The 12,852-nt window shown below is 42.7% G+C and overlaps 1 protein-coding gene across 1 annotated transcript in view; it reads right to left on the bottom strand.

Annotated features, from left to right (window-relative positions):
• The window catches only part of LOC122800032 (kinesin-like protein KIF20A), a gene marked incomplete at its 5' end in the record, with an annotated part of 810,695 nt that extends 801,592 nt beyond the window's left edge, over positions 1 to 9,103 (bottom strand). The window contains 1 exon segment of the mRNA XM_044069508.1: positions 8,964 to 9,103. Coding sequence (XP_043925443.1) covers positions 8,964 to 9,103 — 140 coding nt within the window.
• Between the last annotated feature and the right edge of the window lie 3,749 nt (positions 9,104 to 12,852).

Below are 12,852 nucleotides of genomic sequence, written 5' to 3'. Positions count from 1 at the left end.
AACTTCCAAGACATCAAAGCCAACCTCAGCCTCCTCTACCAAGGTGGACAGAATATCCTAGGGGTATACACTATTCAGATGTGCATTTTTTTCTTTTAATTTTGGTGGCCAGAAGTCTTTCACAGCTGCCTCTCCAGGAGATACTGATTACTTCACATGTCTTTCGATAAAGATAAAGCCAAAAAGAATCAGATCAGGTGGGGATGCAGTCATTGCAAGCTGGCAGACAGTACATAATCATCTCTCTGGACCAGCACTTGGGCATTAGGAGAGCTGACAATTTCTCCACGCCTATGTGCTCGCTGCCTACTTTTTTTTCCCCCTTTAAACAATATTTTCAGGCCTATCCATTTTTCTACACTGATTCAACTTTTGAAGGAATACCTCCACTCTGAGTCAACAAAGTCTCTCCTGAATGGGCTGGAAGTGCTCACAGAAGCACACTGTGGTACGCACTATGATAAAAAGACAATTCAGATGGAAATCTAATGATGAAAATGGTCGTCCTCAAACATGCATTCTTGGTATTTTTCAAAGTACACCAGGGATCATGCAACAAGGAAAAAAAACAAACAAAAAAAAAACAAATTCAGTTAATGAGTAAACAAGCACCTAAGCAGCGCAATTTCAACAACGCAATTAGAGAGATTACAGAATGAGTACTTATTTCTAGAAATATACCTGAAAGGGACTGCTGCATAGGATGACTAATTACTTCTTTCAGCAAAAAAGAAACAGGGTGGTTTGTCTGCCCCTTTTAGCTTTAGGTCACCTGATGTTTTGGATTACAGAACGAGATTACCTTTGTCCTGGAAATGTCAGGAAGCACAGGAAGACAGACAAGGTTGCCATGTGCCTGCAGCTAATTTCAAATAAAGAATCATACTGCAGTTCTCAAGCAGTCAAACTTTGTACCTGTTCCTCAAGTCTTAGTTAATTCAACACAAACAGCCTCTTACTAACTATACAATTTACCTGTTAATACCTCACTCATCAAGGATCATTGTTAAAGCTGCACTTTCCCCAGCCCTGGAATGCAAACTTACAATCCTAAATGCAAAGTCCTCACCAACTGCAACATATGGTAAACTTGCAAAACAAAGTTTTCAGATTTATGAGCAGCTTACTTCGCTTCAAATTCACTTGCAACTCTCAAAGATAGATGTAAAAACACCAAGAAACAAATTGCTTTCCTCCTTACTGATACACAATCATGAACATTAATCACTAATCCTACTACGTTTCTTCCTTCAGAATAAAACTTTCATCCAGAACATTCATTCAGCAGAATGTCAACCCTTTTATTCTTCACTCTCCAAGCTAATCACTAGAATGCGTCATTAATAAGAAGTTATGTACTCACCATAATGATCCATGTTTGTTGTCCATAATCTCGCCCTCATTCTTGCTGGTTGGGTTCAGAACCAGCATCGGTTTCCGACTCGGCCTATTACTAAAGTTAGAGAGCTTCCACTGGCTCGAGGCTATACCCTATCCCTTCAAGCTCAGGGAAGATTACCCAGATCTTGTTTGCAAATTACTAACACACTTTGAAATCATATACAAAATCCCAATAGTAAAATCTCTTTCAGCTTTTCCCGGTTAGGGGTCGCCACAGCGGAACTCTGGTCCACTAATGATTGGCAGTGGATTTTTACAGTGCCGAGTTACCAGCCCAACACCCAACCTTCAAAGAAGGCACACCCATTCACGCACCCACCTACCTGCATGTCTTTAGCCGTCATTCTACCACGGGGATGATATGCAGACTCCACACACAAGGCGCTCCAGCCGAGAATCAAACAGGAGAACCTCTTGCTGTGAGGCGACAACACTAACCGCTGCACCACAGCGGTGCTATATACAAAATCTCAATGGTAATATTTTTTAGCCTTTGTCTCAAAAGGCAAGAAGGGAAGCAGAGAACACAATTCACAACCAATAAAAATTCCTCTCGATCCTCCAGGAGCAAAGGTTGGGGGAAGAGGGCGGGATGGAAGAATGAAGGTGAGATTATGGACAACAAACATGGAAGGTTATGGTGAGTAAATAACTACTTAATGTTAAGTTGTCCCATCTCACTGGTTAAGACAGCATCCCCTAGCACCTTCTTTCTTGGGTGGCTCAAGAGAATAAACTCTTCAGAAAAGTGGAACCAAAGGAAGCCCTGTTCAGGGAGGCCACATCTATTTTGTAAAGAGTGATACAGGTATGAGGTTTGACCCATGTGACTGCAGCACAGATAGAGTCCATAGGTAGTCTGGCCTGAATGGGTGTCGAAGTTGACATAGCTCTTGTTGAATGGCCTCTAATCTTTCCTGGCAGTTTATGCTGAGAATTATATGTGTAGGTAATAGTGTCAGTAAGCCATTTTGACAAGGTAACTTTTGAAACTGGTGCACCTTTTCTGTTATTTGAGGAGACGAATAACTGGTCAGATTTTCCAAATTCCTTTGTTCTATGCAAGAAGTGTAACTGCCTGTGGACATCCAATTGGTGTAGCTTATATTCTGCCTTGTTGCCATAGTTTGGAAAGAATACAGGCAGGTCAATGGACTGATTTCAAATTGGTCTCAGAACATAGTTTGAGAAGGAATGAAGGATTTGTTCTGAGAGAGAGACTGTCTGTGAAAAACTAAATACGGAGGGCATATGGACAGAGCTTGAAGTTCTGAAACCCTCGTGGCTGAAGTAATGGCTATTAAAAAGACTGTTTTCCAGGTTAGAAATTTTAGTTGGCAAGAGGAAGCTGGTTCGTATGGTGGGAAAATCAGAGCAGTCAGTACCAACTTGAGGTCCCAAGGAGTGGTGCTTCCCTTATTGGAGGCCTTAGTAAAAATGTACCTCTCAGGAAAGCTTTGCACAATCTGAGACGCATTATTTTTGATCCCGTGTCTCCTATATGGTAGTTAGATATGGTGACAAATTGTATTCATATTGTAGCTGCTGCTGCGTCTTCATTCAAAATTTCTGCTAAGAAATCTAAAATTGTACTTAGGGGGACTGTGAAGGGGTCTATGAGATTTTTGGAAGCCCAAAAAGAAAACTTTTCCATTTGCTAGCATAAAGCTTTCTAGTTGCTGTCTTATGAGATTAAAACTAGAATGCGTCTCACTGCAGGGGATACGTCTGGAAGCCTGGCTAAGATTGGAAGTGGAGCAGCCAAGCTGTTAGTTTGAGGGTTTGGATAGAGGGATGGAGCGTTCCTGACTGATGAGTCAGAAGATATGGTACTGGGTACAGAATCCATGGCTCTTCTCTGAGATGGGACCATAGGAAAGGAAACAAGATTTGAAGAGGCCAGTATGGAGCGAGGAGTATAACGATATGGCTTCTTGTAGAACTTTGGGGATTAGTGGAAACAAGGGAAAGGCATAAAGGAGTTCCAGGGCCAATTGTGAACAAGTGCATCCCTTGGTGACTCCCCCAGAGAAGGGATTATGGCAAGGTAGCTGCTGCATTTGGTGTTCATGGATGTGGCAAAGGGGTCACAGCAAGGCTGACCCCACTTGCGAAAAATCTGGTTCGCAATTTCCTGTTTTAGGGACCACTCGTGTGGCATAAGAATTGCTCTGTTCAATTTGTCCAGCATCATGTAGTATTTCCCTGGAATATGTGCTGCAATCAGAAAACATTGAGAAGAGACTGACCATCGTCATACTCTGAGCCTCTCGACACAGGGGGTAGGATCTGGTTCCACCTTGTTTGTAGATGTACCACACTACCGACATATTGTCCGTCTATTGCAATCGTATCTGGAGGAAGAGTTCTGGAATGCCTGCAATGCCAGAAGCACCGCTCTCATTTCTAGGACATTGATGTGCAAGTGGTACTCTTGTTCCTGCCAAGTTCCTTGGACGGTCTTTCCCAGATAATGCCCACCCCCCACCCTATCTGGGAAGCCTCCATGGTCACTGTAGCTACTGGTTGAAGGAGAGTGAACGGCCTTGCCTAGAGTTACCTGCGTGGATTGAAGCCACCAGCGTAGGTCTTTTTTGCAGGAGTCTGTAATGAGGATCTTGTGGGACCATTGAGCGAAGAGTAGCCACTGCAGGGCTCTCATATGTAGACATGTCAGAGGTACTAATGTTATAGCAACTTCCATAGTGCCCAAGAACTTTAGAACAAGCGTTGCCTGTACTTTCTTTTTAAAGCGCAAGATGGACACTTGATGGCGCATTGTCTGTACCCGATCATTTGACAGTTTTGCTACCATGTCTTCTGTGTTTAAATCTGCTCCTATGAATGGAATATGCTGTGATGGCAACAGGGCAGATTTTTAAAAAAAATTATGGTAATGCCCAGTTCAGAGCATAGATGAATGATGGTGTCTCTTGCGTTGGTTAGTAGATGCTTGGTGGCAGCGGTCAGGAGCCAGTCTACGTATGGAAACACCCAAAATCCTAGATGGCTCAGGTGAGCCGTGACTACTGCCCTACATTTGGTAAACACTCTGGGGGCTGTAGTGAGACCAAAGGGCAGAGCTCGGAACTGGTAATGAATGGCTCCCAGCCGGAAGCGTAGATCTCTCCTGGATCAACTGTCCATTTTTATATGGTAGTATGCATCCTGAAAATCGACTGAGCACATCCAATTGTCTTGTTCCTAAAAAGGGAGTATATTTTGCAGTGTCACCATCTGGAACTTTAATGGACTTGTTCAGCCTGCTGAGATCCAAGATGGGTCCTCCAGTCCCCTGTTTTCTTTGGAACTAAGAGTTCCGGAGCCAATTTGGTCTGCAGGGACTTCTTGGATGACTCTTTTCCTAGCAACCTTTGTCTCTCTATGGTTGCTTGATCCCTTTGACAGGGTGGAATGTCTGGAACTGATCTGGTTTGTGGGGGTGGGGTGGAGAAAGGTATGTTGTATCCCCTGGATATTATTGACTGTACTCTTTTGTCTTGAGTGATGTTCAGCCAGGCTTCTAGGTACAGTGATAGTCTGCCCCCGACTGCCTCCAGAGGTGGACAGGCGGGCCTCCTTTCAGGAGAGCTGGAAGGGTTTTGCCAGAGAATGCATCTCTGTTGCCTTGATTTTGCGGACCCCCTATGCAACGGGGTCGGTGTCTTCCATTATTTCCCCCTCTGCCCCTTGGGGAAAAATGACCATGTGCGTCTGGCGAAACTCTTTGGTATTTACAGAACCACATTTTCCCACCATTCTAGACTTTGGGAGAAGGCCTGGTAGGGAGGGAAAAATATTCCCAAGGCAGAGTTTTGTCTTCTAGTTCGCACCTGGTCAAGAGTCTCTAATTTTTGGTCTGAACAACGACGAGCCGTCAAAAGGTGCATTAATGAAGGAAGACTAAGGGCTCAGCAAACTCGCAAAGATGCATCCAAAAATGCCACCTCAGAGCGATTCCTGTACCAGCTGCCCTACTTGCACCATTGGCTGCACAAGAAATGAGCTGCATAGAGGAGTTGACTACTGAATTTAAGGTAACAAGTTGGGTGGTCACCTTGTCTGGAACCCCTCCAGCTGTGGAACCTTGGAGGGTATCACCTAGCTCCTTTAGGAGAGCCCTCGGAAGTCTGGTAAAATGGGTCAAATAGTTTAGTGACCCGAGTGTAAAGGACGCTGATGAGAACATACGCTTCCCATGTCTGGCCATCGGTCAAGATTCCTGATTAGGTGGACTGACAGATAAAGAAGTCTCAAGCTAACTCCTTTTTAGTGGCTGCCGCCGCCACCACCACTGGGACACCTTTGGTTAAGAAATCTTTGTCTGATGCTGTAGCTATAAATTTGTTGGGCTTCCTTGAAACAGGTTCCATGGATTCCGGAGAGGCCCATGCCCTCTGACTAACAAGGTTGAGGAGCTGGTCGAAGGGCGGACACACCCAAGAGGTGGACGGTTAAGAACCAAATACCTCCAGATATACAGACTCATCCTCAGAAGGGGTAAGGGTCTTCCAGCCACCTCTCTGCTTCAGGATCTCTAGGATGTCTGAAAAGGAGACATCCTTAGAGGGTGACAGTGGGGGTCTTTCTGAATCATTTAAGTTCATATCTGAAGTGACAGACTCTTCAGGGGAGTCTAGATGTTTCCTTTTACATGTTCTCATCCAAGGGACCTCTACAGAGGGATCCTCTGGGGAGGTTTCAGAAGAGAGTGACTCACCCAATGGGTCATTTGTTCTCTAAGCCTTGGGGGGAGGGATGAGAGAGGCAGACACTGGCACGTTTGGGGGAAAGAGTGCTTGAATCTGAGAGTGGAGAAATCTGGGGTGACAGCACACTGCTCATGACCACAAAGGCACCAAGACCTGGGCCCGAGTGAGCCTATGGTTCCAAAGAGCCAGGAGACTTCTCCCATACCAAGGAGGTGGGCTTCGAGGCCGATCTAGGTGCTGAGCTCAGCCGCGCCAATGCCCCGAGAGGCGGATTCAGATCAGACAAAGGTCTGGTCCGACTCTCCTCCCCGGAACCGGAGGAGGGGGTGTTGGCTCCCAGACCCTTTGACAGAAGATGGCACCAAAGAGGTCGGAGCGGAAATTGGGACTAAAAAACCTGGGGTAGGTCTCGGACCCAATGGTTCCACTACAAATACATCCAAGCAATTCAGCTCTGAAACCACTCTGATTGGAGGAATAGCAGAAGGGGCAGTGGCATGTTGGTTCCAATTCCTTCTGGGCTGGACTTGAAAGGATCTTGGGGAGAGCCGGAGTCTGAAGCAACCTCCTGACCACCCGCTCCACGTCTTCATCCGACAGACTCCTGGAGGATCGAGAGGATGGGGTCGAAGATTTGACACTTCTAGCCGACTGCAAAATAGGCGACTGTGGAACTGAGGAGACCAGCTCCAAGTTTGGGGACCAGCTCCATCTATGGTTCCTAGTCGGTTCTGAAGAAACTGGTGGAACTGAAGGAGTTGTCTTTTTTGGTCCGAAAGCCTTTGGGTCCGAAGTAGTCTTTAGCTAGCTTCTTTACTGGCTCAGAAGTAGGAGCTGGAGAAGACACTCTTTTAAATTGACTTATCCGATTTTGGGGATTGAGAAGATTTGGAGGAGGTCTGGCTCCCCTTTTAGTGCCTTAGAAAAAGGAACTTTAAGCAATCCCCTGACTATAAGCTTGATTTTGCATTCCAGCAGGATCCTGGAACTAAAACTGTGGCAAATGGAGCATGAGTTTTGAAGGTGTACTGGACCCAGACAGTAGACACAACTAGTGCCCGTTGGTTAATGACATTTTTTGTGAACAGGAATCACATTTTTTGAAGCCTGACTGCTTCACTTCTTTTAATTCCTTGAACATAATGGTAAGCACCAACAATAATGCCCAGGAAACTAGATTGACAATAACAAGGTTAACTATGAAAAACTATCAAAACTATTTAACACAGCACACTAGTAAAGAGTAACTGTAAATATATATTTTCTACTTTTTTTTTTTTTTTGTTTAAACAGTCATGCGGGGAAGAGAAAAAGGATAGCGGAGAGGTCTCCAACTAAAACAATGGTCTACTCTAGCCAAAGGAGTAGTCTCGGATTTAAACGACAAAACCTCTTTAGGAAAGAGAAGCCCCTCTAACAAACAGGTTAAGGAAAGAAAAGGCAAACCCTCTAACTTAAAACGGGTCTGTTAAAGATAAGAGAAAGTTTTTAGTGAAAACAGGATAGGGAAGGAGATGTAGGCCTAACGAAAGCGATGGCCAGCCACAAACGAACGCAAAAAGCAAAAAACTAGTAATTCACCACAAGGTGAGACCTAAAACATTAACTACAATGTTTATCCAAAAATATTTGGAAAAACAGAATACTGAAGAACTATTTTCACTTAGCCTAAGCCTAGTGAGAAGCACCCAATCTTGCTTAGTGGCAAATGAGATCTGGGTAATCTTCCCTAAGCATGATGGGATAGGGCATAGCCTCAAGCCAGTGGAAGCTCTCGAGCTTTAGTAATAGGCAGAGTTGGAACCGATGCTCAGTTCCAAACCCAGCTAGCAAGAATGAAGGCGAGATGGGACAACATAACATCACATTTTTACTAAAGCCCTAAATTATACAATAACATTCCACTAAAAACCTCAACTCTTCACACCCCAAAATATTCATAAGAATACAACATTAAAGCATTTGCCTGTTGAGGTCCTAAGCTATAGAATGATATACCATTAAAACCAAGGTTCCTATCCACTTTTTACCACTTCATCTCTCATAACACTATGAATAATGCATATAGGTTATGTCAGAGGCATACAAGGGATGAAGGCATGACCAAAAGGCCCAGTCAAGTAGAGTTCAAACAGTGGCCTGACAGCCCAGTCAGGAAGAATAGACATTTTTTTTCGGGGGGGGGGGGGTTGCTTCTCCCTGTTCTGCATTCCCTCCATCATCTCATAACAAACTTCTTCTCAGATTCAGTACTGTAAGGTGATCCTCTCCTGCCCCTCCTTTACCAACAGTTCCTTTTTACACTTCAACAGCACTGTTCAGCATCTAAAAACACCAGTGCGCAGTGGGTTTATCAGCCATTTACAAAGATAAAGTGGTCAGAACACTATGGATTTTGCTTTGACTCATGTATCCTGATCCTCACTGTACAGCAGCCTATTTGTGAAAAAAGTCAGTACTTTTCAATCAGCTGATTTTTAATCCATCGTACTACTTCACAAGTCAATGTAAAAGGCAGTTTGAAGTAATGTTCTACACCCTCCCCCTTTTTTTTTTTTTTTTTTTTTTTTTTTTTTTAAAGTGAGTGGGCTCCAGTTTTCAACCAGAAAAATAAGTTTGTTCTTTACTACATTGGTATGCAGCACTGTTCTGCATTGTCACAGTATTATGGATACTCTGTTAGGCTGCTTCTGTATAATTTAGTCAGTATAAACAGCTGCTTTATAATGGGAATAAAACTGTAAACTATGCCCGTGGATCCAGTTTGCTTACCCCCTCCACAAAAAAACTAAGTGGGAGAAAAAAACTTAAGCATGAACATCGCTCACAAAAAGGCAATGAAAAAGTTACCTAAATTGCTTCTCTCTGTTCTGCATTTCCTCCATCATCTCATTACAAACGTCTTCTCGGATTTGATACTCTAAGGTGATCCTCTCTTGCCTCTCCTTTACTAATAGTTCCTTTAGGGCTTCAACAGCACTGTTCAGCGTCTAGGAAACAACAGTGTACAGTACGTTTGTCGGACAGTCACCAAGATAAAGTTGTCACAAAAGTACGGATTTTGTTTTAATTTTGCACATCTAACAGCAACAAGACCACCACAATAACAAAGTACTCACTATATTATTTGCATAGATCTTTGAGAAGACCCTGAAGAATAAATATGAAAAATTTAAGGCAGTGCTACTCAGGGAATACTCTTGCAGCATAACACACACAAACGCACATCACTACTGCAGTAAAAATCCAAGCTGTGATGTCATGCCTTCAAAGGTATGTAGTGAGAGTTGTGGTGAAACCAAGGGGCAAGGCTCTATAATGGTAAAAACTGGTTCTTAACTGAAAGCAAAGGAATCTCAGATTCAGAAACAAGTACCAGACTAGCAGCGCCTTTGCAGGCCATTTTAAGCCTTGTCAATTTCCACTCAATGGCGGGAATCAAACCCTGTGCCTTGTATTTGTGAAGTAAGCACTTAACCCCAACTCCCGATCTTCTGGAAGGTCTGGCTTTTCTGAGGTGCAGATATGCATCCTGGAGATCTAAAAAGTACATCTGATTTTCTGACTGCAAACATGGTAAGACTGATTGCACCAAAAATATCCAGAAAGTGCAGATGTTTAAGGTCTTACAGTAATCATAGATGCCCTACATTTCAAAGTTGCAGTATTCCTTACAAAAGTGATATCCTGTAGAGAATAGTCATATTTCTGGCCACCATAACAAAGCCTTAGGCTTTTGGCCCTTCTAAACACTGCACATCAGATATATGTCCCATGTCTGAGGCTTAAGGTACACAACTAAGGTACGAGTGCCAAATCCTCAAAACTGAATTGTCCCAGGAGAACCATAACAACCCAAGAGGAAAACAAACTGCACATCCAGAAAGTGGAGGGGGGAAAAGGCCTCCAACCAGAAGGCAACAAAAAAAAATGAACAGGGGAGGGGGGGTGAGGATGGAATAGTGCAACAGTAAAAAGTAGGACATGGACTGTTCTGGTAAGATATTACAAAACTGTACTATGTCCTTCCTTTTCACTTGTATAGTATTCCTTACAAAAGGGAGAGGAAGGATGCTAGTGAAAGGTGGGAGGAGGAAGACCAGAAGAACCCTCCAAAAACCCAAACCTCCTCTACCAGAGAAATCACATCCAACTTGCAGTACTCGGCAAAGGTATGCATAGACCACCAAATAGCAGCTTCCAAAATGGATGGAGTATTAAGACCTTTGCAAAAAGCCCCAGAAGGCGACTTTGCCCAAGTAGAAAGAGCATTAACAAAAGAAGGAAGCTGCTTGCCATGAAAAGAATAAAAAAAATGGCTTTAGAAACCCAGCAGGAGATGGTTTGCTTACAAACAGCTAAACTCAATTTCTTGGCATGAAAAGAAAAACAGCTGCTCAGATTTCCTAATGTCCATCTTATCCAAATATCTGAGTTGCCTATCCAAAACCAAGGAATGCAGAACCTACAACTGACTGCCCATTTTTTGATGCCTTCGCACAAAACAGGAATTCCTGAACTTTTTTTTTGTCATGGCAGTATTACAGTCACTTTATCTGTGGACATTCAGAGAATGCAGAACTCTCTCCTTTATTTCTTGGTTCTTGAAAGAAAACAGAGATAAATGGAATGATTCAAATAAACTTTGAAACCACTTTGGGCAAAAGGGGCTTGCTTTCCAAGCTACTCAATCTTTGTGAAAGATTAGACGAGGGCTGAATCACCGTAAGAGCTTGTAACTTAGATACTCTTCTTGCATACGTCAGAGCAATGGACATTCTTTTCCAAGATAAGAACTTGGAATCAGTCTCATCAGCTAGTTCAACAGAAAATGTAAGTTTCTCCAGCACAGATAAGATCCCAAGAAGGAACCACCTTCCATCTAAGTGGATAGATACACAATATTCCTTTAAGAAACTGTATCACTTCAGGTGAAGTACAAAAGTTTGTGTGGGGGGAGGGGGGGAAGCTATGTGCACACAGGCAGAATTAACCAAAAAGTGAATCTTAATTGAAAATTAAGAAAGGCCAGATGTAAGCAATTCATAAATACTGCACAATCAAAGCAGTTATAACCTTAAAAGAATATTGGTTCTAACTGGCATAAACTAGAACATCTTTTCCACTTAGCCATATATGATATCCTAGTAGCAGGTTTCTTCACTTCTTTTAATACCTGATGCACTTTCACAGAGAATGTGATTAAAAGATATTAAAATGTTATTATCCAGGCCATAAGCTGAATTTGAAGATTTGAGTGGGTGACAGAACCCCTGTCATTTGCAAGTCCATCTTCCACGAAGTTTGTGTTAACTGCCCTTGGCCATTTTCAAGAGACAGGACAAAGTACAGTTGTATAAATAAAATTACCTTAATAGTAGATGTTCGAATGATCACTACTGCAGTAACCTAAGCTATATGGGTTATATCCTGCACAGGGTACAACAGCAGGCCAGCTTTCAAACCTATAGGGCAACTTCAACTCTGTCAAACTGTTACATAGCTTGAGCTGGGCTGACTAAAGACAGGCTTGGGTGCCAAGCCTGACGGACCCTTCATGTAAAGTGAGAGAGAAGCTGACCAATGAGAGATCATTAGGACCAAAAATCAAATGTAAACACACTAGCTTATAAATATACTAAAAATCAAGAGGAACGGATAGAGGGTGCAGCTACTACAGCAGTGATTATTCAGACATCTAATGTTAGGGTAAGTTTACTTACTCAACTGTGCTATGTTCTTCATACTAATCACTGCTGCAGTAACCTAAGCTATACTGATAGATTACCATGGACTTAGAATTAGCATGTGTGAATCGAAGAGTTCCTGGAAAAAATATCTGACCTATACATGGATGGAATCTAGTCTGTACTGCTTTATAAATTTATGTAGAGAGGAACAAGTTGCTGCTCCTTGCATACTTTTAGATCAGCCCTTATCAGCAAACCACAGATGAAGCCAAGAACATAGTAGTGTGTGCCCTAACCCTCCCTGGAATAGCTTTGCTGTGATGGAAATTACAAAATGTAACAGCCCGAGTCAACCACTTGAAAATAGTCTGCTTTGACACAGCTTTGTACCTTCACAAGAAATAAATGAATGATCAGACATTCTGAAAGATTTTACTCTGTCACACTATTAGCATTGAGAAAGGGTGTAGACCCGAAAGCTTTGCTGTTTGCAAGAAAGGAATTTATTTTTTTCTTTAGTAAACTATCACAATACTCAAGACATTCTGAAAGATTTTACTCTGTCACAATACTATTTGAGCTGTCTGGACAGCCATGTTACAAAGTATCATTTTTCCTTCATTTCTGGGTTCAGGGAAGAACACAAGCAGATGGATAGTTACAATAAACTGTGATACCACCTCAAGCATAAAAGGAGGACTAATTCTCAAAGAAACCCAGTCTCTATGGAAAGAGAGACAATGCTGACCGACCATACAAGCTTGCAAACCACAGTCTTCTTGCAGATGACAGAGCAAAGAATAAAAATGCTTTTCATGTTAAGAGTCAAGTCAGATATGATAACCCCGCAAAAGTGCTAATCTTTGACAATAAAATTTTTTATTGTATATATTTCTGGTGGCTGTTGGTATGCTCACTTTTTTTTATTTACTGTGCATTTATAGTGTGAGTAACCTACAGTAGCTTGGTATCGGTTTGGTTTTCTGCTGTTGTAAGAGTCAATTCAGCCAGAAGAGAGGGTTCAAATGGAGCAAATGCCAGATTCTCAA

This window comes from Protopterus annectens, chromosome 4.part0 (genome assembly GCF_019279795.1).
Source record: "Protopterus annectens isolate FY-2018-M chromosome 4.part0, PAN1.0, whole genome shotgun sequence".
Lineage (NCBI taxonomy): Eukaryota > Metazoa > Chordata > Ceratodontiformes > Protopteridae > Protopterus > Protopterus annectens.
This window is presented reverse-complemented; position numbering and strand designations above follow the sequence as displayed.